The sequence below is a fragment of the Zingiber officinale genome, chromosome 1B (assembly GCF_018446385.1).
Source record: "Zingiber officinale cultivar Zhangliang chromosome 1B, Zo_v1.1, whole genome shotgun sequence".
NCBI classification, from domain to species: domain Eukaryota; kingdom Viridiplantae; phylum Streptophyta; class Magnoliopsida; order Zingiberales; family Zingiberaceae; genus Zingiber; species Zingiber officinale.
In genome coordinates, this window is record NC_055986.1 from 115,064,742 (window position 1) to 115,090,948 (window position 26,207).

Here is a 26,207-nt window from a genome sequence, read left to right on the forward strand (position 1 = left end):
CAACACCTCAAATCACCGTGAATATTGCATGCCACGTTAGTGTGGACGTATACAAATTCATCATTTGTAAGAGGAGGGTGTGACCCATTAATTTTATTATCTTGTCATCCTAACTTTATGATAAATAAAATTAATAGTTGGTTTCACTTTGGTCACACAAGATAATAGCAGTGACTCCGTTGGGGAGGATACTATTGAATGCGTCTAAGTGTATACAATTACTTGATACTAAGTCCATTAACTAGGATTGTGCCTCTCCAGTTGGAGAAGATCACACGCTCCTAAATAATTTCCTATAACCATCCATAAAAGGAAGTTTGATCTAGTGATCCGCAACAAACCCATCCGTTGTGGAGGAAGGCACTCAGAGCCAACATGTAGGCTTGTTGCATCACTTACAAACCAGTAATGGAGACCATGAGATTTATTAAAATCCCTCTCCCACTTAGTTATTTAAAAATGAGGATTTTTAACCTATCCTAGCATACATCACATGCATATAAACATCACAGTAAACAAAAGCAATAAATTTGGAAATTAATTTTCCAACTATTATGACCTTTTCCATCACTGTCTTCAGTATGTTTCAACCCTAGCTGCTGCCATCTTTAGCGACCGCCATCGGGTCGAGTTGTCGTATCCTTCTTGCTTCTTATTCCGCTGCGCCTCTGGTGCTCCAAAAGTACCTCGCCTCGCAAGAATCCGATCCATAACAAAAATAGAATTTTACATATATCGATCCTATATTCCACGAGGGAATGTACATGTATTCTAGATCGAACAAAAATAAAATTCTAAAATAATACAGCTCCTGCTGTATTTTATACATACAATCATGCACACAAATAATGCCCTTGACATGTCTAAGGGTCCAATCACACACAATACAATAAGCCATAATAGTTGGAGCCTGCAACCAAAGAGTTAGCACATCCTACTACTATCCTGCCTAAATTATGTATGACATGTGCATAACCTATTTGAATTCTAAAAATACACAGAGGCAAACCCTAGCTCTGATACCAATTGTTGGTTAATCCTAGGAAAACGTACCGATTCCACTGTATAAAATTTTTTGTATAAGTGTCGAGCCTTTCCTTAAATAACCTATTGTGTTCTTTAGAAGTTAAATTAGGAATCGCAGACGGAACTTAACATCATTGATTCCAGATTTAACTTATTTGTTCTTAATGGTTTAGATTTGAATCGCAAGCGGAACTTAACACTATTGATTCAAATCTACCTAGGTTATTAATTTCATAAATATTAATTTCCAAAATTGGCTTCCAGGACTGCATGGCGAGGCACATGACCTTATTAGATATGGGAGCAACCACCACCGCCTAGGCAAAGCCTTTTAAGGAAAGCTAATATTTATTTCTTTAAATAACTCTAGGTTAACCAAAAAGAACAATCGAATCACAAATTCGAAAAAGAAGAAAACACAAATTGAAAAATAAATTCGATTAAACTAGATCTAATTGCCTCTTGTATTTAGAATTCTTACAAAGAGAAAAACTAGCATGATGCGGAAAACAATTGCTAATTATACCTTCTCTTTGTAAGCTAATGACCTCGAGATCTTTTGCCGTATTCCTCGCCTCGCCTTGGACGTCGTGTGGACGACGATCCTCCAAGATGAACATCACCCAAAAGAGTCCTTCCTCTTCCTCTAGAATTCGGCCACCACCACCACCAAGGAGAAAAGAGCAAAGGGAAAGGGAGAAAGGAGAGGGCCGGTCACCAAGAGATCACCCAAGCAAAAGAATAAGAGTTGTGTCTCATGAAGCCCCCTCACCCCTTCTTTTATATTACTTGCCCAAGGCAAATAAGGAAAAACTTTTTACAAAAAATAAAATCATCCAAGAGTTTTTCCTTTTCCCTTTTAATTTTTCCTTTTCTTTCCTCTTGATTGAATCAATCACCAAATTTAATTTTGTGATGATTTTAATTAAATTAATATGGCCGGCCACTTGCTTGGTGTCACGCCCCAAGTAGTCCCTGTCCGAAGAAATTTCGGCAGCATCTCCCCTGTACGGCGGACAATATGAATCTCAGTATACATATATCTATACCTCGGCCACACTCGGCCGGAACAACACAGTACAAATAAGAAACAAACCACGCAGTTTATATCAATATTCCACACAGCTCAACATATACTCAATCCACGCAGTTTAATAAGGAAGAACGATATAAAACCAACAAAGATATACGTACACATCATACTCCACTACAACGAAGGAAACAAATCCACGAAGTAGTGTGAAAATCTGCAGCGGAAAACAAAAGCAGCAAACCCAAAGGTTCGACATAAAGTCCACAATACAAACCCACAATACAAGTATATAAGACGCAAAAGCAGAATAAATCCGACAAAGAAAATCCTCGCGCTAATGGGGCTAGCGACTGGAATATCTCCCGACGGCCTCAACCTGAAAAATAGTAACAACGGGGTGAGTTCAAAGAACTCCGCAGGTAAACCAATAGACATGTACAGCAATATATATATCCACCAGTAATAGCCTAAGGTACAGTCTCCTAAACCATGGGATCAAGAGTACAGTTCTCTAACCATACAACCTACGGTATAGTCTCCTAACAGAATAACAGATATGCATAGCCGAAATAAACTGTAGTAACCAGCAATAGGCATAAAGTACAGTCTATAGCAAGAATAATAAGAAAATGCATAACTGAAATAAACTGTACTCACCTGCGAGGCTTGTGCAACTGACTGTAAACATACACAGATAAAGATAGTCAGAGCAAAAACATATAACCTGTATGCATGTCAATCATATGCAATCACCAAAATGCATCAATCATAATTAATGCAATCTGTGCATATGATGCAAATGACATGGTCACCCCGACTCAGAATCTCACACAATGGTGAGACCCGCGTGGGTAGGGCTGTGACACTGCACTCTGCCGTCACTACCCATGAAGAGTGAGTGGACAGGATGCACCGGAGTACACCTATCCTCCAACCTCAACTATAGGAGGGAGCGCTCATCTCCCGGTCGCAATGATGGGGAGGGACCCGGTGTGCTACCACGCCTATCACACTACCCATGAGTGGAGCCTCCGGCGGAGCACCACCGGGCAACCTAGTACTGTGCCACTACCCATGCAATGGTCACGTGGTGTGCAGGTCAATGTAGTCGACCGACGAGCTCAACAATAATGGAGTCGTCAATGCCCACATGCAATCATGCGATATGGTGCATGCGGCTATAAGACATACCTGAACCAATCCTCCTCCATATGTGTAGATGCCAAGCAGATAAACACATATATAACAAGGATAATAAACAGCATAAATCTAAAGACATCACATATAACAATGATGTAAGTATCATGAATCCAAGAGCATGTATCACACATGTAAAGCAACTAATCCAGTAGAGTAGAGCACTATAGGTATGCATCTCTATGATCATATATACACATGGCAAGAGATATAATATCCAATCCTGAAGTAAAGCAACTAGCAGATGAAGCATGTGATAGGTATCAACTAGCTAAAACCAGGGAAGAAATGATCTACTATCTACCACTAGTAAATATATATAAGCTACACATATCATAAGACATTATCAAAAGATAAGTCAAAGGGTACCCGCCTCAAATAGAAGGTACAATCCCAAATCCGAAGTCAACGTCGAGACGCTTGTCTCGAATCAGAATCCTGCCTCAAACAATATATATATTTTATTTAGCTAAATCCAAAAGAATAGCTAAATAAAATCCCTAATAACAAATTAGGGCAAAACCCTAATCAATATCATCTCAACCGTCCTAATTTAAATCTAATAGTTAATTAGGGTTAATTACCCTAACCCTAATTAACCCATTAGATTAATTCAAACAATTATATCTAATCACAATCAACTAACCAATTACACTTAACCTAATCCATCTAGGACAGTATTCAAATTCGAAACATGATCTACAACAAGATCAATTATCCTATTCCTTACCTCAAATCCAAAGTGATCACCAATAGATCACAATCAAAGGTGTTGCTGCCGGTTAGGGAAAGCTGCTGGATACACCTCAAAGATCACAATCCCAGCCTCACAGCAACAGAACCTCACTGGATCAACAATGCATCAAGCCGAAAGTCCTTAACTGAGCTGCTGTTGATTGCTGGAACCAGGAAGTCTTCCACAGAACAGGGCCTTACTGCTGGATCACTCGGATCAAGAAGGAAGAATCAACAAGCAGATCACTGATCTCAAATCAAGCAATCCAAGACATCATTCAACCCTTCAAGCCTCTGCCCAACAACTCAATGGATCCCATCGTCATCAACCGAAACCTAAATCAACCACGAGAAGATGAGGATCAAGGATAGAGTATCGGTAACAACAATCCAGCACCAATTATCCGCAGAGCAGAGCACTGATGATGGATCTAGGTAGGGATTGCAACAAGAACACAACCACAGCGAGAAAGAAGGTTCGATTGCTTACCTTTGAAGCCCTAATCGCCCCTTCCACGCCAGCGATCGGGTGGCACGGCTCGATCCAGATCCGGCCAGTGAAGAGGTGGATCGCACTATGAGTAGTGCGAGGAGAGAAGAACGGAGGTCGATCGGTTGGGAGGCGACGAATCTTGCTCCTCACCGTGCCCTAGCCACCTCGCCGTTGACGCTTAGCCGCAGAACTCACGGGACAAAACCCCTCGTTCGAAGAAGATCTAGGCTCCGCCGTGCTCCAGCAAGCTCCGACGAACGAGGATGATCGCCAACGGAGAAGCTCCGCTCCCGTCGCCTCCGATTCGTCCGCGAGAGAGAGAACAGAGAAGGAAGAGGGGAGATCGGGGAAGAGAGGAGAAAGCTCGGGTTTGGGATCGGTGTTGTAAGGGAGAAAGAAAATAAAAGGGAAAAGATTTTATAATAAAACATTTCCTTAATTAAACGAGTATCCCAAACAGGCTTAATCCGAACCTGAAATTGATCCCCTCAAAACCCGTCATACGAGCTCCGAAAAATTTCCAGAAAATTCCTAAAATTCCGGAAAAATTTTATAAGGCTATTTCTGAAATAACCCTATTTATTTAAATTTTTCGAGATCTCACACTTGGGCACCAAGCAAGGTGGTCGACCACCTCATCAAGGGGAAAAAAGAATTTTATTTTTATAAAATTTTACAAGAAAAACTCTTATAAAATTTTACAAGCTCTCTTTCCTAAAGTAGAAGTTAAAAAAGGAAAGTTTCTAAAAATTAAAACCATGTTTTAAAATTTAAAAACTCTCTTATAAAATTTTCTTTTTTAACATGATGATAGAAAATTTTAATTTTAAAACTTATCTCCCTTTTTTTCTTAATATATGAGGATGGTTAAAAAAGGAAAGTTTTAAAATTCTCTATTAAAACATGTGGCCAAATTCAAATAAGGAAAGTTTTTAAAATTAAAATCTCTCTTTTAAAACTTATAGTTTTCTACAAAGAGAAGATTTTAAAAATTCAAAACAACCCTCCTATTTGAATTAATATTGGTCGGCCCCTACACGCTTGGTCACCAAGCAATAGGGTCGACCCCTATAAGAGGATGTGGCCGGCCGTTGCTTGGTCACCAAGCAATGGTCCGGCCCCCTTCTTGGATACCAAGAAGAGTCTTACATTTAGATGGACTTGAGGCTATAATGAGGCTACGACAGGGACCTAGAGGAGAAATTGGTCTTGGCCTTCCGATGAGCTTGAGTATCCCGTGTTCGCCCCGAACACACAACTCAAGTTCATCGATAATAACTCATTCCACTAGAGAGTTATTACCGCACTACCGCACCAATCCCAAATTATATTATGGGCTCCTTCTTATCATGAGTGTGTTAGTCTCTCTGTGTTTAAGATTACGAATGCCCACTAATTAAGTAGGTTACTAACAACTCACTTAATTAATATCTAGTTCCAAGAGTAGTACCACTCAACTTTATTGTCATGTCGGACTAGGTCCACCTGCAGGGTTTAACATGACAATCCTTATGAGCTCCTCTTGGGGACATTCTCAACCTAGATAACTAGGATACAGATTCCTTCTATAATTAACAACACACACTATTAGTAATATCATTTCCCAACTTATCGGGCATATTGATTTATCAAGCTAAACCTCACCCTTTGATAAGTCAAAGAAATAAATATTAAATATATGTACTTGTTATTATATTAGGATTAAGAGCACACACTTCCATAATAACTAAGGTCTAGTTCTTTTACTAAGTCAGTACAAAAAGAATATACCTAAATGATCCTACTCAATACACTTAAAGTGTATCAGTGTAATTTATTAATCAAGATAAACTAATACTTAATTACACTACGACTATATTGATAGTTTGTTCCTTTCTATCTTAGTCGCGAGCATCTGTTTATAATTTATAGAGAACCGACAACATGATCTTCTGAGTGTGACACCACACTCCATGTTGTCTACTATATAAATTAATTGAACAATTACATTTAATAAATAAATACAGATATTGACCAATGTGATTCTTTTATTTTAATAAATAAATGTTTACAAAAGCTAGACTTTTAGTATACACTCCAACAGGATTGAGGGATCGTCCACCTTACGGACAGCCGTGGAGTAGGAGCAAGTTATCTCCGAACCACGTAAACAAGCTTGTTAGCGGTTTGCGTTCTTTCTTGTTCTTTCCTTTAGTCTTTAGCTTGTTTGTTTTATTTGTATATATTATTCCGCTGCGCAAGTTAACATAGTGTAGGAAGCAATCGATTTGGGGGTGCCGTCTATCCAACCCCCCTTCAAGTCGGCCACCGATCGCCAACAAGTGGTATCAGAGCGAGACCGCTCTCCATTGGACTAACCGCCAATGAAGCAAAGATGACCGGCTTAATTGAACCGCCAAAGCTTGAAGGTAGAGGCTTATGGGACATCACATATTGGATGATGAAGATGGAGGTCTTCTTCAACATGGATTGAGACACCATGATGGTGGTCAAAGGGCCGTTTGAAGTCTCGAAGGACAAGAAAGGGAAGAAGCTCCGACCACGACATTGGACGGAGGAGAAAACCTCTCGGTCAATGACAAACGACAAGGTAATATCTATATTGATTGATATTGTTCCTAATGACGTGATGAGCCTTGTAGGAAAATATGAGAACGCTCACGATTTGTGGAGCAAGATAAAGAAGGTTCAATGGGAAGAACCTTTGTCTACACAAGAGAAGGAAAAATCTGAAGAAAAGGAAGATGTGACTCAAGTAGAGGAGGAGCAACCGAAAGTTGATTCATGCTCAACTTCTGAGGAGGAGAAGGATGAAGAAAGGTCATCCACAAGTGTGGATGAGGAAGATGTAGCATCTACATCCTCAAGGGTTGAAGAAGAGTCCAAGACAAATGAAGAAGAAATCTTGGAAGAAGTCAACCTAGTGAGCACCTCCACCGAAGTAAAGTCAAGGGACCACATAATATGCTTCAAGTGCAATGAGAAGGGACACTACAAGAGTAGATGTCCATTGGGTAAGAAGAAGGTAAATCCTAAACCCGTTCAAGTTAATTTAAACATTAACAAGGGTTATAGGAATAAAGAAACCCAAGGAAAAAAGATGCACATCATATACTTCACGTGTGGGGAGAAGGGACATTACCACACAAAATGCCCCAAGAAGAGGGAGATCAAGAAGCTTGCGCAATTAAAGAAATGAGAGAAAGAGAAGAAGAAGAAAAGCTTAAGTCAATGAGGAGCTTCAAGGGTAAGGAAGGTATACCCTAACTTGAAGGTTAATTCAAATTTAAATTCTTATACTCCCATGCATGCTAGAAATAAGTGTTATTATTTGCCCATGCATAACTTCGGTTTTAGATATCATGATAGAAGTAGGGTTAAGGTAGACCATAACCCTAGGAGACTAATGCATGATAAATCTAGAAATGAAAGACCTAAGGAGACCCAAGACATTAATCCCAAGAAGGAGAGACATATGCCTAGGAAGGGTAGGTCTAGGAATGTCCATTGTGGACATGTTGATTCTAGGTTTAGGAACCTAGAAAGGGAAAATCAAGCTTTGAAGGCAAAGCTTGATAAGTTGGAGAGAACCCTAGAAAGATTCAATGTTGGATCTAAGGGTTTAGGTATGGTGTTGGGTAGCCAAAGACCCAACAATGATAGATCGGGTTTGGGATACCGATCTAATGTCTCCAAGGCTAAGGGAAAGTCATATGCTAGGGTTGCATATGGCTATAGCAAGGAGAAGTCAATAAATGGCAAGGGAAAGCCATTTAAAGGTAAGGATAAATTAACCAAGGACAAGGTGTCCAAGGTTAAGAAGGTTAGATTTGTAGGCCAAGTGTCACCGGAGGTGTACCGATGTGGCCTAGCGATTGTGGATGAGTCACCTAGGGAGGTGGCTATGGCTAAGAGCTCTAGGGGGAGCTCTAAGAGTCAAGTCGGGGCCCATGGCCAATGGATCTCAAGTGGGTTTTACTTGGGAGTCTAGGTTAGGTCATGAAATGTACCAAGTGGTTTGGAGACGGACTTGAGTCTCAAACCTAGGGAATTGACACACATGAGTTGTGTTTTATGCTTGGAAATATGACATTGGGGTCATATAGCATGATAATTGGTTTTGGATGTATAGATGCCATATAAACGAATGCTAGGGATGCATTGTGGGTTATTATGGGTAAATACATCAAGAGGAAGCCAAAACTAGGACTTTAGGTCAAGATTCAATTGAACTTTTTAGCTAGTTTTGTGTTTTGTGTCAATCTTGGGATTGGTGATAGATATATTTTTATATATATTTTTTTCAAGTAGACATTGATATAATAGACCTCTCCACAAAATTTGGAATTTTTTGGAGGTCTGTGGAATTTCTGACGTATTTCTGAAGTTGGCCAGAAATGGTTGATTTTTTCATGAATACTACCAGTCGACTGGTACAGTTACCAATCGACTGATAACACTGTTCATGAGCATAGAATGTCTCTGTAAGCTCGTTTTCATGGGGGCAGTCAACTGGTACTTCTTGCAGTCGACTGATACCAGTCTGAAAGTGTTTTCAGCACTGGATTTTGACCGGGTTAGCTCGTATAGATGTATGGGATCCATGGGGGATTAATACATGAGTTTAGGGTCAATTTGGATGACAAGTTTTCAACAATTGGGATATTGTTGGAGAAATTTTTGGATGTTAGGCAAAGGGGGAGAAGTAAGGTTTAGTTCGGAAAACCTGAAAGTGCCTTTGCGTAGGGGGAGACTTGGGATAGGTTCTTAAAAATCCCTGTGGGAAAATTCCTAGCTCAATGAGGAGCATAGGTGTAGGTGGAGCCTTGGGATAGGTTCCAATGCATGATGCATTGTTTTGGCATTGTAAGTCCAAGTGTGTAGCCTTGGCATCGTAAGTCCATTTGGCGTTGTAAGTCCAAGTGTGTAGCCTTGGCATCGTAAGTCCATTCGGCGGTATAAGTCCAAGTGTATAGCCTTGGCAACGTAAGTCCATTTGTTTTAGCATGTTTACTTGCTATATATTTTCCCTAACTTAAACGTATTGCCAAACACCAAAAAGGGGGAGATTGTTGGAGCAATCCCAATGGTCCGCGGGACCATGTGTTTTGGTGTTTGGGCAAAGGGTTTAAGTTAGGTTCACCCTTGTATTTGATATGTGTATTTGAGTTGTGCAGGTTTGCAGGATACACATATGACTCAGGTTGATGGCTTCGGGTCCGGTGAAGGATGGAGCATCCGAGGGACCGTGGACAAGGCAGCGAGGACAAGGGCCGAGGGAAGCGACTTCGAGGCATACGCGAAGGATGGCATTGGGGACGAGCCGCGGGCTTGAATGCATCCGAGGGACGAGAGCCAAAGGAAGTAGGCTTGAAGGCAAGAGGTCAAGGCTGCAAGAAGCGTCAAGTGAGTCATAAGGGTGAGGGTACGAGTGCACGAGAGATTGTACTCGGAGTAAAATCCTAATTCTAGGGTTTTACTGTAGCAGTACTGTAGCAGTACTGTAGCAGTCGACTGCATGTTTTAGCAGTTGACTGGTGCAGTCGACTATGCAGTCGACTGGGCGCGAACAGAATGGTTCTGTTCTTTCGGTCAGTGTGGATCAGTTGACTGCATGTTTTAGCAGTCGACTGGTAGTTTTAGCAGTCGACTGGTATCGAGCCGTTGGGATGTAACAGTCGAATTTCCACAGAGGGCAGTTGACTGCATGTTTTGGCAGTCGACTGGTAGGCGGAGTTTTCAACCCGCGACCTATATAACCAAAGCTTGGGAACTTGGTTATAGTTGACGAAATTAGTGGTGGGTAACCTCTAATTAGTAGTCAACTAGTGCCCTAGCAATCCAAGTGCTCTTGATCGAGTGGTGGTGAGGTTTCTCCACCGACAAGGAGGATTGTGCTAGCCGAAGTTTCCGGGGATTAATCCACCGATGGATTGAGGGATCGTCCACCTTACGGACAGCCGTGGAGTAGGAGCAAGTTATCTCCGAACCACGTAAACGAGCTTGTTAGCGGTTTGCGTTCTTTCTTGTTCTTTCCTTTAGTCTTTAGCTTGTTTGTTTTATTTGTATTATTCCGCTGCGCAAGCTAACATAGTGTAGGAAGCAATCGATTTGGGGGTGCCGTCTATCCAACCCCCCTTCAAGCCGACTACCGATCGCCAACACACATGACGTCTGAGATAAGAAGAGAAATACGATAGAAGATCAAGAGGTTGTTGCTTACAAAAAAAGGTATAACTAGTAATTCTATTCCGCATCATACTAATTTTCTTCGTATAAATTTTGAAATACCAAACACAAGAGACATATGATTCTAGGTTTTGAATTTGTGATTCGATTTTGTGTTCTTTTATTTTTTTTTCGATCTTGTGATTCGATTGTTCCTTTTGGTTAAACCTAGAGTTACTATAAGGAAATTAAATATTAAATTTTGTTGAAAGGCTTTGTCTAGGAAGTGGTGGACCATACCCAAGAAGGCCTAGTGCCTCGCCATGTTTAACCTAGAAGCCAATCTCTGAAATTAATATTTAATTGAATTTGTAACATGGGTGGATTTGGATCAATAATGTTAAGTATCGTTTGCGATCCAAGTCTAAACCTCTAAGAACAGATAAGTTAAATTTGGAATCAATAATGTTAAGTTCCACTTGCGATTCCTAATTTAATTTCTAAAGAACACAATAGGTTGTTAGGAATGGTTCAGGACTTGTACAAAATTTTTGTACAGAGGAACCAGTACGATATTCCGAGTATCAACCAATACCGAGAACTGTGAGGACTCGGGATAGGACTTTGGCGACTCAAGGTGCTTTAGAATAAATTTGAATACTATCATATGTCACTCCTTCAAGTTGGACTGAAGAGCCAAGTTAAATGAAGTCCGATTAAAAGTAGGGGTGTCAATTCAAGTGGATCGGGCTAGGTTCGGAACGGGTTAAAAAAAATTTATAAAAAATCTCAATTCGAGCCTGACCCAAACCTGAATAAACTCAAAACCCCTAAACTCAAATTCAACCAACCTGAAGAACCTAATTAAAAATAATTTTTGTAATTATTTTTTCTATAATTCGTCACTTTTATTTTAATACTCCATCATTATTATACTAACGTTGATATTGATATATATAAAAGTATCTTAATTTTTAAAATAAAATTTGATTTAATCCAAAAAATCTAATAAACCCTAAATTCGGATCAACCTGAATCTAACCCGAACCTGAAAATCTCCAATCTGAACTCGATATTTTTTTAGTCGACTCGAGTCAGGTTGTACTGGCACTGTAGCAACGAAGGACTATATAGCATCCGAGAACTATGAGGATTCAGGATAGGACTTTGGTGACTCGAGGTGCTCCAGAATAAATCCGAATATTATCATATGTCACTCATTCAAGTTGAACTAAAGAGCTAAGTTAAATGAAGTCCGATTAAAAATAGAAGTGTCAATTCAAGTGGATCGGGTTGGGTTCGGATCAGATTGAAAAAAAGTTATAAAAAACTCAATTCGAACTCGATCCAAACCCGAATAAATCCAAAACCCCTAAATTCGAACACGACCAACCCGAATAACCCGATTAAAAATGATTTTTTGATTATTTTTCTTACAATTCTTCTCTTTTATTTCAATACCCCATCATTATCATACTAACGTTGATATTGATATATATAACCCTAAATTCAGGTCAACCCGAATCCGATCCAAAAATCTCGAAAATCCTCCAACCCGAATCCGAAAATCTCTAATTTGAACCTGATATTTTTCAAATCGACTCAGGTCAACTGGTACGATTGGATTTATTTTTGACATCCTTAATTAAAAGTATTAAATCAAATAAGATTAACTTGGAGAGAAATCCGGATAGCATCCAAAATTCAGTCATTAAAAGAAAGAAGACATTTATTGTACAGAGAGCAACACCTAGAACAAAACTCAGAAATTCATAAGAAGAAGAATACATTAGAAGTAGAACAAACAGAACAACATATAATTTAACAATTCTGTAAGAATTCAGAACAAAAAGGGAAACAAGGAACAATTTTTTCAAAATCCTGAGAAATTTCAGGAATTCAAAGGGAGAAGAGCATTGATTGTACAAAGAGTACATAGAACAAGAACATCCAAAACAGAAAATGTTGACATGTCTGAAAAAATTCTGAAGGAGAGGAGAAAAAAGAATCATAATTCATCATTTAGCAGCAAATGGGGCATAAAACCAAACCATTCTCGTTGCAATGTTGGCACTGCATTGGTCTGAATTCCTCTTCTTCGCTATGAATTTTTCTGCTGCCACTGCACACCCAGCACAACACAAAATTCACTCCCGTGCAGCCTTCGCAGGTCTCGCCGCCATCGGCGGGGACTCCCTGAAGCAGCGGCAGAAGCCTCCCCTGCTCGTGGAGGCCCAAAACTTCGTCGGCGCCGCCGATGTACCGCCCACGGATGAACAGACGCGGAGGGATGGCGCGACCTTCCAACACACCCCACAGCTCCTTCCTGAACGCCAAGTGCATCGACACGTCTCGCTCAAAGAACCGAATTTTGAGGCTCTGGAGCAGGAATCGGACCCCGTTGCAGTCCTCGAAGGTCTTCCGGATCCCCCGCAGCGTTGTTGTGTATAGGATAGCGGAAACTTCACCTCCGGGAGGGCACCTGTACTCGAATTCCAGCAAGGGATTTAGGGCGGCGGCCGCGGTGGCGGAATCATCGGTGCGGGGGACTTTGGTAGGCGGCTCTTCCTCGCCCAATTGAGGCGGATCCCCTTCTCCATCGCGTTCGATTAGGGCAGCAGCCCTCGCCCTCGTCCTGCGCTGGGCCTCCTCAAAGCCTCTCATGTGCTCCAACACCGCTTCTCGGAACGCCGCAAGCAGCTCCGGGTCGAAGAGCGTCGCCGAATCAGGATCCGGCCGTCGGTATCTCTCCGCGGCATCCCTCTTCTCTTCGAATCTCGAAAAGGCGTCGCCTTTGGGTGGCGTCGACCTCGGCGGCGGCCTAGAGTTCTCTTTATCGCTGCTGCTGGGGGAGCTCCCGACGAGCTTGGTTCCTTCGTCGTCGTCCTCTCCGAGGTCGCTGATGAGCTCGACGGAGTCTATTACGTGAAGTTCGCCAAGGATGCGGCGTGAATCAGGAGGAGGAGGAGGAGGAAGAGAGGGAGCGTGGTCATGGTGCGTGAGATAAGGCACCTGAGAGATGGACATGAGCTGCTTTAAGATCCTGCCTTTGAAGCCTTTCATGGCGCTGCGACGGACTGGGAAGGAGGAGAACTCGACTGGAAGATTGAGATTAAATTCTCATCAGTTCTGGCTGAGATCGACGAGAGAGAGAGAGAGAGAGAGAGAGAGAGAGAGAGAGAGGGCTTCTTCTGTGCTCGGGTTTGCAACGATGGCAACGGCTAAATTTTCCAAAAGTGAGTAGCGCAACGGTCGAATGTTGAGCCGTGGGTCACGATCTGTGTTGCCATAGGCAGGCAATTCGAGATGTCTTGGGTGCGGTTTGCCTTATGTCGTAGCCTTCGGACCACGACGTGAGTGGTAAAACGATGGAATGGAAGCAAAAACATAGTCCTCAAACCAAACCCCAGTAAGGATCCATTTCCGCTCTCCAGTCTCCCTTCGTCGAGCGCAAATCCTCTGGTCCGCATTTCACCCCAATAAGGATCCATTTCCGCTCTCCAGTCTCCCTTCGTCGAGCGCAAATCCTCTGGTCCGCATTTCACCCCAATAAGGATCCATTTCCGCTCTCCAGTCTCCCTTCGTCGAGCACGGATCCTCTGGTCCGCGAAACGCGGACCAGAGGATGAGCCACCCTCCACCATTGGTGGAGAATAATGGCCCCATGTGTAAACACGTTTTGCGAACTAGAAGAGGGGCAGATCTTCTAGACCGCGTTTTCCTGGTCCGCCCCTGGACCACACAACTGATATAAAATCTCTCCCACGTGTAAAACACGTGCACGCACCAACGCGGAAAAGCCCTAACCTCTCTCTCGACCTCCAGCGACGCTCCACGCCCTTGCCACTCTCGACCTCCAGCGTCGCTGCCCTACTCCCTCCCGCTGCCTCCCTCCCGTGGCCTCCAGCGACATCTTGCAGCCTCCTCCTCCTCCAACGTCGTCTCCCTCCAGCGACATCCTGCGCCCTCCCTCCAACGTCGTCGCCCTCCAGCGACCTCCCTGCTGCGTCGCCGACCTCCAGGGGCCTCCAACGACTTCCCTGCTGCGTCGCCGACGTCCTCAGCGACCTCCCTCCCGCGAGCTCTGTGACCTCCGGCAGCCTCCCTCCCTTTCAAAATTTGCCAATCGCAAAAGAACGATCTCATATGACTGGGCATTTTGTGGGCAAGTTTTCCTGCATTTCTTCAACTTTGTTTTTCTTACAAGTTTATTGTTTGCATATAACATTTGACTTTTTGAATTTAGTGTGTTAAATGTTGTCAGAAATAGTTTGTAATGAACCTTTTTTATTCTGTGCCTTTAAGTACTTTGGTTTTAAAAGTTACTTAGACTATATGCTAGTGTATGATCCTCTTTGCAGAGATCTTATTGAACTTAGTGAACTACTGAAGTGACTTTGGTCTTATGTTATTATTATTATTTGTTGTTGTTGTTGTTAGTATTATTATTTTGCTTGTCACATGAAGCATATTAACAACTGACATTATCTTTTTGGCTTATTTGCAGTGGATTTCACCCTTGCTGAACTTAAATCACTTGGGGTGAAGCAGAGGTTTTCATTCGGAGATCAACAATACAATGGTATACTAACTAGTATACTAACTAGATTATTATGGGTTATAGATCTAGTTATTATGGGTTATAGATGTTTTCTTTTGTCACATCTGTTATACTTGAAATGATTTTGATTATGTTTACTAAGAAAGTTCTCAATTATCACATTTGAAGAATTTATTGCCATTGCACTTGATGCCAATAGAATTGTTGGGATCTACCCTGAGATAAAGGATCCAGTTTTCATCAACCTACGGGTCAGTATATATTAACTGTGTTAAGAATTCACTACATCAGGTACATGGATGATGATGTAGTGAATTAGGGTGCTAATATTTTATAAGTCAAACAAATACCTATTTACTTTTGATGGTTTCACAATGATTTTCATTGGCCAATTTCATATCCTATTTTTTGAGCAACCAGATCCAGTTTAGTTTTTAATCTCTGATTACTGTAATTGTTAGCCACTACAAAATATAAGAGATTAGTATTGCTAAGATATGATCACTCATAGAACTCAGTTATAGGGTAAGAAGATCTCTATAGGACTGATATCAAATAGTTGGATCAAACAGTTTGTTGCAGTATAGGCTTGTACTATTTTTTTTAGTGTAATTTTAAATTTAATTTTTATGACAAGTTTTATTTCTTTCATATTGTGCACGGGCAGACTCATAATGGAGAAGTTGCCTCACTTGTATCATTAATCTACATGTGCTGTACACAATGAGTGTGTTTTTATTTTTGATCATATGTTATTTAGAACTCATGCTGATATGCTTACCTTTGGTTGATGTTCTTTCAGTGTCCAAGTGGGCACACTTTGTGCTTTTCCTGCAAAAACAAAGTAAACAAGTGCCCAATCTGCCGAAAGGAAATTGGCCAAATCCGTTGTTTAGCACTGGAAAAACTTGCTGCTTCATTCCATTTACCTAGTTCATACCATCATCTTGGTTGCATAGAAATGATGCCCGATTACAGCAAGTTGCAGCACAAAACACATTGTGTTTACCAGCCTTACGCATGCCCTCATCCTGGTTCAGATTGTCCCTTCACCGGAGACATTCATGAACTTATGTCACATCTGAAACAATGCCACAAATTGGACCTTCAAGCAGGAAGCACTTTCAATCACCGTTATGTGAAACAGGATCCTCATTCTGTTGACAATTGCTCATGGACTCTACTGTAAGCAAAGCCTTTCCTGGGACATACTGCATTTTTTCTGCAGTTACTTAGAAAGTTACTTGTTAATACACATGGATTATTTCTTGTCCTTTTGACACATTTTGATTGTTATCTCTTTTCCCAGCTATTCAACTGCTTCGACTGCTACTTCTGCCTTCATTACGAAGCGTTTGTGATCGGTTGTGAGCCAGTTTATATGGCCTTCATCTGTTTCATGGGCGAAGAGTTTGAGGCAAGGAAGTTCAATTATTGCCTTGAAATTGGAGGCCATGGGCGCAAGACGAAATGGCAAGGTGTGCCTCAAAGCATCAGGACTCACCACAGGATGGTGCGAGACAGCTACGATGGGCTCATAGCCCTAAACTTTGCTTCTCAAAAATCAGATGTTTTTGCTCTCGAGCAGATTTTACTACTGGAAGCCTCAATGGCACTCTAATTCCAGACATTTCATCCCTACTACTTGTATATATTACTCAATAAATCTTGAAACTCATAGGAGACAGGCACAAACCCCAAACCCATAAAAATAGGATGGTTTTGCTATCTCGCAGATTTTGCTCCTGGAAGCCTCAATGGCACTGTTATTCCAGATCTCAAATCACTGTACATCTAGTCGGTAATAAGCAACTGAACAATGATGTATATATGCATTTTGTTATTAAGTATATTAGAAAACTGCTTGATATGTTTTTTGTTTCTAATTGGATCGATGAGTTGACAACAGGAAGTTTTAAAACTAATATTACGTTAGAGTCAACAAGTTATCTCAAAGACTACTCATCAGGAAGTTTTAAAACTAATATTACGTTAGAGTCAACAAGTTATCTCAAAGACTATTTGGGATCGAAGAGTTTATAGACTTGAAGATTATCTTCTCCTCCAAAGTTTCATTATAGTTCAAAGAAAGAATTTTATGTAGCGTATGGACAAATGTTTAATATAAGACTCTAACTGGATCGATGAGTTGAGAACAGGGAGTTTTAAAACTAATATTATGTTAGAGTCAACAAACTATCTCAAAGACTATTTGGGATCGAAGAGTTTATAGACTTGAGGATTATCTTCTCCTCCAGAGTTTGATTATAGTTCAAAGAAAGAATTTTATGTAGCGTATGGACAAACATTTTATATAAGGCTTCCTCAGATGCCACTGAAACAAAAAACGGCAAAAGATCTAGAAAAAACACATTTTAGGCTCTGATAACATTCATCACCTAGCAAAAATCCACATATACCAAATGCAACCATATCATACGTGTCCCCAAATGCTCCTTCAATTCTCTAATATTGTTTACATCACCAAAACCATAAAAAACGACTTCTTTCTTGTACAAAACTCGCAAAAAAAAAGCATGCAATGGAACACCATGCATCCACAAAGGACAACAAACTTCATATGATCAACAATGAGCTAGTCACAACAAAAATAATGTTAGATTAAAGGAGCACATGGATTATATTAAGTGTAAAATTCAGTACCAACAGCCTAAAATTAATCAAACCAAAACAAAAGAGAATAGTTCTTTAACATTGTCTAATTGAAGAAGTTGAAGGTAAATGTCAAAGTCAAAGATTTCATGCTTAGGATCGACAAAAGAAAACAAGTTACATCAGGAAACAAATTACACCATTTAGAGTTACATCACAATGTCAAATTAAAGGATTTCATGCTTAGGATTTCCTGCCTTGAATTACTTTCCTTGTACCTGAAAAGCACTAATATGCAAAAAAAAAAAAAAGACAAATTAGATAATCAAATTAAGATATTTAATTTGATAATCAAAATATTTGTAACAGTTGATTTCAGAAGTACATATAAGTAATGCTCCAATAAAATGTAATCAATTCAGCTGAAAATCAAATGTGCATCAAATAAGGCACCATGGGAAACTATACTTTGTGACAGTAATTGAATTCTTAACACAGTTAATATATACTGACCCATAGGTTGATGAAAACTGGATCCTTTATCTCAGGGTAGATCCCAACAATTCTATTGGCATCAAGTGCAATGGCAATAAATTCTTCAAATGTGATAATTGAGAACTTTCTTAGTAAACATAATCAAAATCATTTCAAGTATAACAGATGTGACAAAAGAAAACATCTATAACCCATAATAACTAGATCTATAACCCATAATAATCTAGTTAGTATACTAGTTAGTATACCATTGTATTGTTGATCTCCGAATGAAAACCTCTACTTCACCCCAAGTGATTTAAGTTCAGCAAGGGTGAAATCCACTGCAAATAAGCCAAAAAGATAATGTCAGTTGTTAATATGCTTCATGTGACAAGCAAAATAATAATACTAACAACAACAACAACAAATAATAATAATAACATAAGACCAAAGTCACTTCAGTAGTTCACTAAGTTCAATAAGATCTCTGCAAAGAGGATCATACACTAGCATATAGTCTAAGTAACTTTTAAAACCAAAGTACTTAAAGGCACAGAATAAAAAAGGTTCATTACAAACTATTTCTGACAACATTTAACACACTAAATTCAAAAAGTCAAATGTTATATGCAAACAATAAACTTGTAAGAAAAACAAAGTTGAAGAAATGCAGGAAAACTTGCCCACAAAATGCCCAGTCATATGAGATCGTTCTTTTGCGATTGGCAAATTTTGAAAGGGAGGGAGGCTGCCGGAGGTCACAGAGCTCGCGGGAGGGAGGTCTCTGAGGACGTCGGCGACGCAGCAGGGAAGTCGTTGGAGGCCCCTGGAGGTCGGCGACGCAGCAGGGAGGTCGCTGGAGGGCGACGACGTTGGAGGAGGAGGAGGCTGCAAGATGTCGCTGGAGGCCACGGTAGGGAGGCAGCGGGAGGGAGTAGGGCAGCGACGCTGGAGGTCGAGAGTGGCAAGGGCGTGGAGCGTCGCTGGAGGTCGAGAGAGAGGTTAGGGCTTTTCCGCGTTGGTGCGTGCACGTGTTTTACACGTGGGAGAGATTTTATATCAGTTGTGTGGTCCAGGGGCGGACCAGGAAAACGCGGTCCAGAAGATCTGCTGCCTCTTGAAGCACCATCCTACCTCAATGAAGACGAGGGAAAGAGATCGTGTGGGTGAATCTAGGCATCTCCATGGGGTTCTTTTGAATAGAGAGTAATAATCCACGACAGTACACTTTTAGAAACTAACATACATTGATTAAATCAAGGCTTTGCTACGTCTTCATACATTAAAACTCAAACAAGTCTTAAATTCTTTATTGTGTGCGTCATTAAGGTGGAGTTTTAGGTTACGGGATACAGAACAAATCACTTAGGGCTCTCATTTTTGACTAACTAATTCACCGGCATCCCCTATGAATCCAATGCTGAAGCCGAATGTAATGCATGTAAGTTGCTTCCCATCATCACCCTTTAAGTGCATCGTCAGTGTGTATGATCCCTGCAACACATAAACAACGCTTATACAACTTACGGATTGCGCGTAATCAAGTTGATCCTAGAGAGAAAATAGATTAAGACAACATGCAGATATTAAAAGACACCTGATATATTCTATTGGTAGAATAGTTACATCTATTAGCCTAGCATTAGTTCAGCGAAGGGGGATGTGAGGTTTAACTAAATTATGCAAGATGTGTTCCTCCAAAAGATTGAGGCAAAGAATAGGTTCTATGAACTTGATTTCATATAAAGTATGCAATATTGACAAGCATTTCATGAACTTGATTTCGTATAAAAAACTGCCAATGTCAGTCCCAAGCCCAGATGAAAAAAGATTGAGAGTTACATTAGCTTGTCTGCCAACGTCAAACACAAAATGAATGTTCTATGAATGGGTGCATCAAATACAACCAGCAGAATAATTTATTTTAACTATATTCAATCCGCACTTACTGATTCTTGACAATATTAGTGCTCTAAAAACAATGTCTTCTGTTCAATATTTACAGCTACCAAGTCAAGCTAGTTAATTGACAAATGAACTTGCCTCAAGCAATTAATCTGTGCAGTCTGATAGCCAAGCCCAGCTACATGTTTAAATAAAAGAGATTTTCTATATTTTTTTATGCCACATGGAACTAACCAATCATTTAACTACTCAACTCTATATAAGAATATATCATTGATAATATTCAAATCTCCGATAGCAAACTTCTAATTTTGCTCTTTTTGTCTTTCTGTCTACCTATGTCTCTCATATTCAACTCTGATCAATTGTAACATTATGTAGTTATAAAATTATTAATAAGCTTTGAAGGGTTAATTCATATCACAAATCTAATGTTTTGAACAAAACTATCCAAATCTTTAACATAGTTCCAATTTGGTACATTAACTTTCTAAAATGTTTCAAAACTATCCCACTGTTATTGAGACATTGACAACTTCTTTAGCACAGATGGGATTTCACTTTCACATGACAAAATTTCATTGATTTGCCTTGCACAAAATCACATTTTTTCACTACATACTTCCTAAAACATGAGATCACTCCAGGCAATAAATCATATTAGGTGATGTATTTTTTGAAACAACTAACACTTTAGATGGATTTGGAAAGTACATAAATCTTTAGGATAAAAATTAATTACTAATCCAGCTTCAAATGTATATTTTCCCTTATTTTATTATCTATTGAAGAATAATCTCCACCATTTATCTTATCATTCTCATCTTTCACTAATTTTAAATACACGTTTCCAAGTTGCCCAATGCTATTTCATAGAGCATGGTTTGGTCAGACATTCTAAAATCACCTTTTAGTTCAAGAGGCACATGATGATCATGGAAGTCCATAAATCACACTTTCAGAAATTTGGTTTACAAAGGCTACTCAACCATTTGGTTTATAAAGTTTCTCTGATATAAATCACGCTTAAAGATTATGATATTCACACTTTCATCAATTAAGACAAACATCATCTGCAAAAAACATATGTCGAGAAGGTTTATTTTAAATATCACTAGTGCCGGCATCGTCAAAGTTGATTCTCTCTTGCTTTTATTTTGAAAAAAAATATATAAAAATGATCAGTTATAACAAAAAGAAATGGATATGATTGAGTAAAAGAAACATTTGTACCAATCAAAAAATAACTCCATAAGTTTTGAGTAATCATGAAAAAGTAACAGAATCAACCAAAACAACTTTAATAGTCAGACAAAAAACAACACATAATTAACCATAACTATTATGAGAATAGGAACACTCAAGAATATCTCACCGGAGGAGTTATTGATGGTAGAGTCTGATGATGAGATAGCACAAAATCACCAGTGGTGACTGGGCATGATGTCTCCTTGCAAAGATCTATCTCTTCATGGTCAACATGGAAAAAGAAATAATTGACATCAATTATCAACTTCCCTGCGGATATCTCATCCCCTGCATAGAAAACAGAAAAAAACTAAATATCCAATTGTAAGTTAAATGAGATTGGAAAAAGATAGCTATCAGTGTGGCTCATTTTTAAAACAGCTTTGTGTCTCATTTTTTAAAAAGAAGACAATTCTAAAGAGCAACTATGGATTTACATTATAGGGGCAAATTCTAAAATGAAAATTCTCTCAAGATGCATGTTGAATGTGTTCGATGCCCATTATGAATAAATGGATTGCACTATCAGCATATAGTTTTAATGAAGGTTTGATCGAGAATCAAGATGCAGCTTGAGTGTGTCAATTCCATGACAAACAATAGCAAACTAACCTTACAATTATTGACAGTGTCGGGTCATATACACAAAAGGATAAAAGCAATGAAAATAAGTGACACTGCAAGCATGCTTTCCTACCAGTAGATGCTGAGATATTGAATGTAGTTTGCTCCCCCCTTGAAATGGGATATGGAGAAATGTCAACTCCACTAACCTTAACAGAATAATTAGCATTCTTTTCTGCAAAAAAAAAAATCACACAGTATAAATACAAAGTCAGCAACACACTCTGAAGACCATGTTAAACAAAACCTCAAAGAAAAAGGTTGAATAAAAGTGATCAAGTAATCATCACCGAGGATAATGATGATCTCATTGCATTCACCATTTTAGCATAAAAGAATGACTATTATATGATTTTACACTTACTGACCAAGCATAGAAAATACGAACACCAAAATGAGTGACGGGCTGAAATTAATAGCATATGCACTGAAAACTAGATCTCCTATGCGCAAGTTCAATACGGTGCTCACCAAAAAGTAGGCATCTGATCAAAGACTGGTGACCATCACTAACTTGATCTGCATACAACTGAACTCAAAACTAGCTAACCTAACAAGGGAGTACCAAAAAAAAATTTTTTTAACACAAAAAACCCAGCCCAGCAACACACCAGAACCTCAGAAGTAAATAAACTATAAGAAACACAGAATCGACCAACAGAGTAAAAGAGAGGCGAGGGGATGCTTGCAGAATCCGATGGATACGAAGCAAGCAGCCACGCAGCAGAACAGTAGAAGGGAAAGCACTCGCCGGTGCACGATCGACGCCCTCGCTTAGTTTCTTCTCTTGAGATTGAGAAGAACCCTTGCTAGTTAGTGTTCTACCAACACGTAGGCATCTGGTCAGGTCAACCGACATGTGGCCACTGCCGACTTAATCTAAGCACAATTGAACTGAAAAAATCGCTAATCTGACAAAGGATCACCAACAAAACCCCATTTCTAACACATAAAACCTGCCCAGCAACAAATCTGAAACTAGGGAGAGAGATTAGAAGAGTCACTGCAGTATTCGACGTCGATGGAGACGGAAAAAGCAGCCGAACTGACGAGCAAGAGAAGCGAAAGCACTTGGCGATGCGAGATCGATGCCATCGATAAGTTTCTCCGCTTCAACCCCTCTGCCGAACTCGTTCCTTCTTATCCACGGAAGGTAGATTTTCGCTTTCTCTCGAACGAGGAGAAAAACTTCTACTTTATTTTTCGAGGATTTTTTTAAATAAATAAACTATCATTTAATATATGCTAGATATTTGTTTGGCAGAAAATTCAATAAAATGTACCCTTTTATCTAAATCATTAAAAGCAATGCTTTATTTTTAAAATATTAAAATAACGCTACATTTATATCTGTTTAGCTTACTTGTGAGCTTTTCATGTAGCAGTTTGACATTATTTTTTTATTTTTAATATGCTAATTATTTAGAAGAAAAAAGAAATGAAAAAAACACAGAAAATAGTTTCGAAATGAAATACAAAATATTTTAATTAAAAATATATTTTTTACTCCCTCACCCACCCATTTATAAATTTAACCTCATTAATCTCTTTCCCTCTCCCCATTTCTTATCTGGATATAATCTCTATCCTACTAAAGAAAAACTCTAATAAAATAAATTCATTAGTCCATCAATCCCTACCGATGAAAATATAAAGTCATAACTACCGAGATCCATCGGCCGACCAAATCCATCGACGAGGAGATTGAAGCAAGCGACGAAAGAGACAGAGTTGAACCTAACTAGTCACTTCAAAAAATAGTAAGGGTGCGTTTGGTTTACACGTTTTTTATTTTCATTTTTTGAAAAATATGCGTTTCTGAAAAATAGTGTTTGGTTTACATTTTCCATACCTATTTTCTAGAAAGAGCGTGTTTTCTACAAAATGAAAATAAAACATGCATAAACCAAACACACCTTAAGTTTTTTGGATTTTTATAATTTTTTGATCTATTAGTCACATTTTGTTTGATTTCCATAGTTCATTATTTATTTGCTATTGGTTATTGTTCGAATTTTTTGACTTCTCGATTTTCAACGAGTCATTGTGCAATTTGTGCAAAGTTTTATGCTATTTGGTGATGGTTTCTTATATTTTGGAGCCCACTAAATTGATGATGTGTTTTGGATTAAGAATCTCCACAAACCACTTTGATTTGTTGTATTTTTTAATTATTGTCCAGTGCTTTCTAGTTGGAAGAAATTGTTGGGACCTTGACGTCCGCTAGAGAAGGGGGAGGGGTGAATAGTGTCTCACAAAAAATGTCGCTTCCTACAATGGTTAGTACATACAACGGAATACAAAAATAAATACTGACAAGTGAAAGCAAACCTAACATGTAGATTTAATGTGGTTCGGAGATAAAGCTCCTACTCCATGGCTGCCCGCAAGGTGGACGATCCATATCCGTCGGTGGATGACTCCCTGGAAAACCTCCGGCTAGCTCGAGCTCCTTGTCGGTGGAGCAACCTCACCACAAACACTTAAATACAAGTACACCGATCACATGAGGGCTTGGGAGACTCTAATAGACTTTATCCAAGTCTATTTCATCAACCTTGGCCAAGCACCTCGAGCTCTATTAAATAGAGCTCGGGAGGAAAACACCTACTGTTTTCCCCGCCACCAGTAGATTGGTACAACCACCAGTCGACTGGTCCTAAGTGAAATTCGACCGTTACAAGCCAACGGTCGGCTACTAGTCGACTGATGAAAACACCAGTCGGCTACTACAGTACTGCTACAGTAACGCTACAATAACGCTACAGTAACGCTACAGTATAACCATAATCCTATGATTTAACCCCTGAGTACATTCACTTAGCGCTCGTCCTCGCCTGACCAACCTAGACCTAGCCTTCTCCATCAGCCTTACGTCCCTCGGATGCCTCCCCATCCTTCACATCTTGCCTTCTGGAGTTTCCATCGACCTTGTCATTGTTGCCGAGTCTTCCTTTGCCAAGAGGTTATGCCTCCAGGACTTCATCCATTGCCAAGTCACACTTGGACTTACGTTGCCAAGACTACATGCTTGGACTTACACCGCCAAGACTAATCCTTGGACTTTCCTTGTTGTACATGTATCATGCACACTCACAATGCATATCGAATACAATAATAAACCTAACTTAAACCTTTGCCTAAATATCAAAATCTAGGATCACTAGATTGCTCCAACAGAAATTTGATAAGGATAACAACTTTAGGAGGTAAGCAGAGGGATACTTAGCAAGAATGTGATACTGTAATGGATATAGTTTTATTTGAATAGAGAGATTAAGATGAGAAGATGAATTAGATGATTGATTATGTTCTGATAATACTAAGAGTCAATGATGAACTAGAAAATGTAAGGTGATTTCATGGTAATTAGATGAAATTTGGTGCAAATCAAACTAATAGTAATGAAAGAATCAATCATGATTTAAACTAAGTAAATAATTGATAATTTCTTCAATGTAATTTAGTGAAAGACCGAAAGAAAAAGGTAAAAACATGAGTATTTTATGATTTTAAAATTATGAAATGCTATTTTGTTTAATATCTAATACATTAGACTATTTTTTAAAATAACCCCTTAACATAAGCTATATTAATTAAATTTTCATGTTTAAAATGTATTATATGGGATTTAAGCAAGAAAACTAACTTATTTATTCAATTACAAACTTGAATTCTGTGTTTTGAAACCTATGGACCATGTATAAAACTTAGTTTCGAAGTACCCCGGAATAAAAATGGTAAAGAAAAGGAGGAGCACCTTTGGAATAAAAAATAACAGACTAACTTTATAGCAATGGTAAAATAGAATTCCATCTTTTGAGTGTACTATCACCTCAAGAAGTCAACCGAACCAGTTCCTACAACTCCATAAAAGAACTATGGGAGAAGTTCCTAAACCTGAAGAAATCATGGAAGCCAAACTAGCAAGAAGGGACTTGCTTTAAAATTAACTCAGCAACTTACGGCTAAAAGAAGGAGAAACGGTCGCACAACTCTACTCAAAGCTGAAACATGTAATCACTGGGCTCAACAACCTCAGAAAAACGGTAACGAATCAAGACTCACTCAAATATGCACTCAATGCATTTCCAAGAACCCTTGACTAGACATCAATAGTAGATTTC

The 26,207-nt window shown here is 39.4% G+C and overlaps 3 protein-coding genes across 3 annotated transcripts; 1 reads left to right on the forward strand and 2 right to left on the reverse strand.

The window, feature by feature from the left end:
- Positions 1-12,541: 12,541 nt before the first annotated feature.
- LOC121988789 lies at positions 12,542-13,845 on the reverse strand. Its single transcript, XM_042542487.1, has one exon. The coding sequence runs from the start codon at positions 13,713-13,715 to the stop codon at positions 12,675-12,677; it is 1,041 nt and encodes a 346-aa protein (XP_042398421.1). The 5' UTR covers positions 13,716-13,845; the 3' UTR covers positions 12,542-12,674.
- A 1,314-nt stretch (positions 13,846-15,159) lies between these two features.
- On the forward strand, positions 15,160-17,081 carry LOC121974495 (E3 ubiquitin-protein ligase SINAT2-like). The gene is made up of 2 exons (XM_042525591.1): positions 15,160-16,398; positions 16,523-17,081. Exons 1-2 carry the CDS (start codon positions 16,004-16,006, stop codon positions 16,572-16,574), a joined length of 447 nt encoding a protein of 148 aa, XP_042381525.1. The 5' UTR covers positions 15,160-16,003; the 3' UTR covers positions 16,575-17,081.
- A 2,450-nt stretch (positions 17,082-19,531) lies between these two features.
- Positions 19,532-23,278, reverse strand: LOC121974504 (putative phosphatidylglycerol/phosphatidylinositol transfer protein DDB_G0282179). Its single transcript, XM_042525604.1, has 4 exons — positions 23,085-23,278; positions 22,154-22,255; positions 21,584-21,744; positions 19,532-19,797 (listed from the first exon to the last, which is right to left on the reverse strand). The coding sequence occupies exons 1-4, from the start codon at positions 23,173-23,175 to the stop codon at positions 19,678-19,680; spliced, it is 474 nt and encodes a 157-aa protein (XP_042381538.1). The 5' UTR covers positions 23,176-23,278; the 3' UTR covers positions 19,532-19,677.
- Between the last annotated feature and the right edge of the window lie 2,929 nt (positions 23,279-26,207).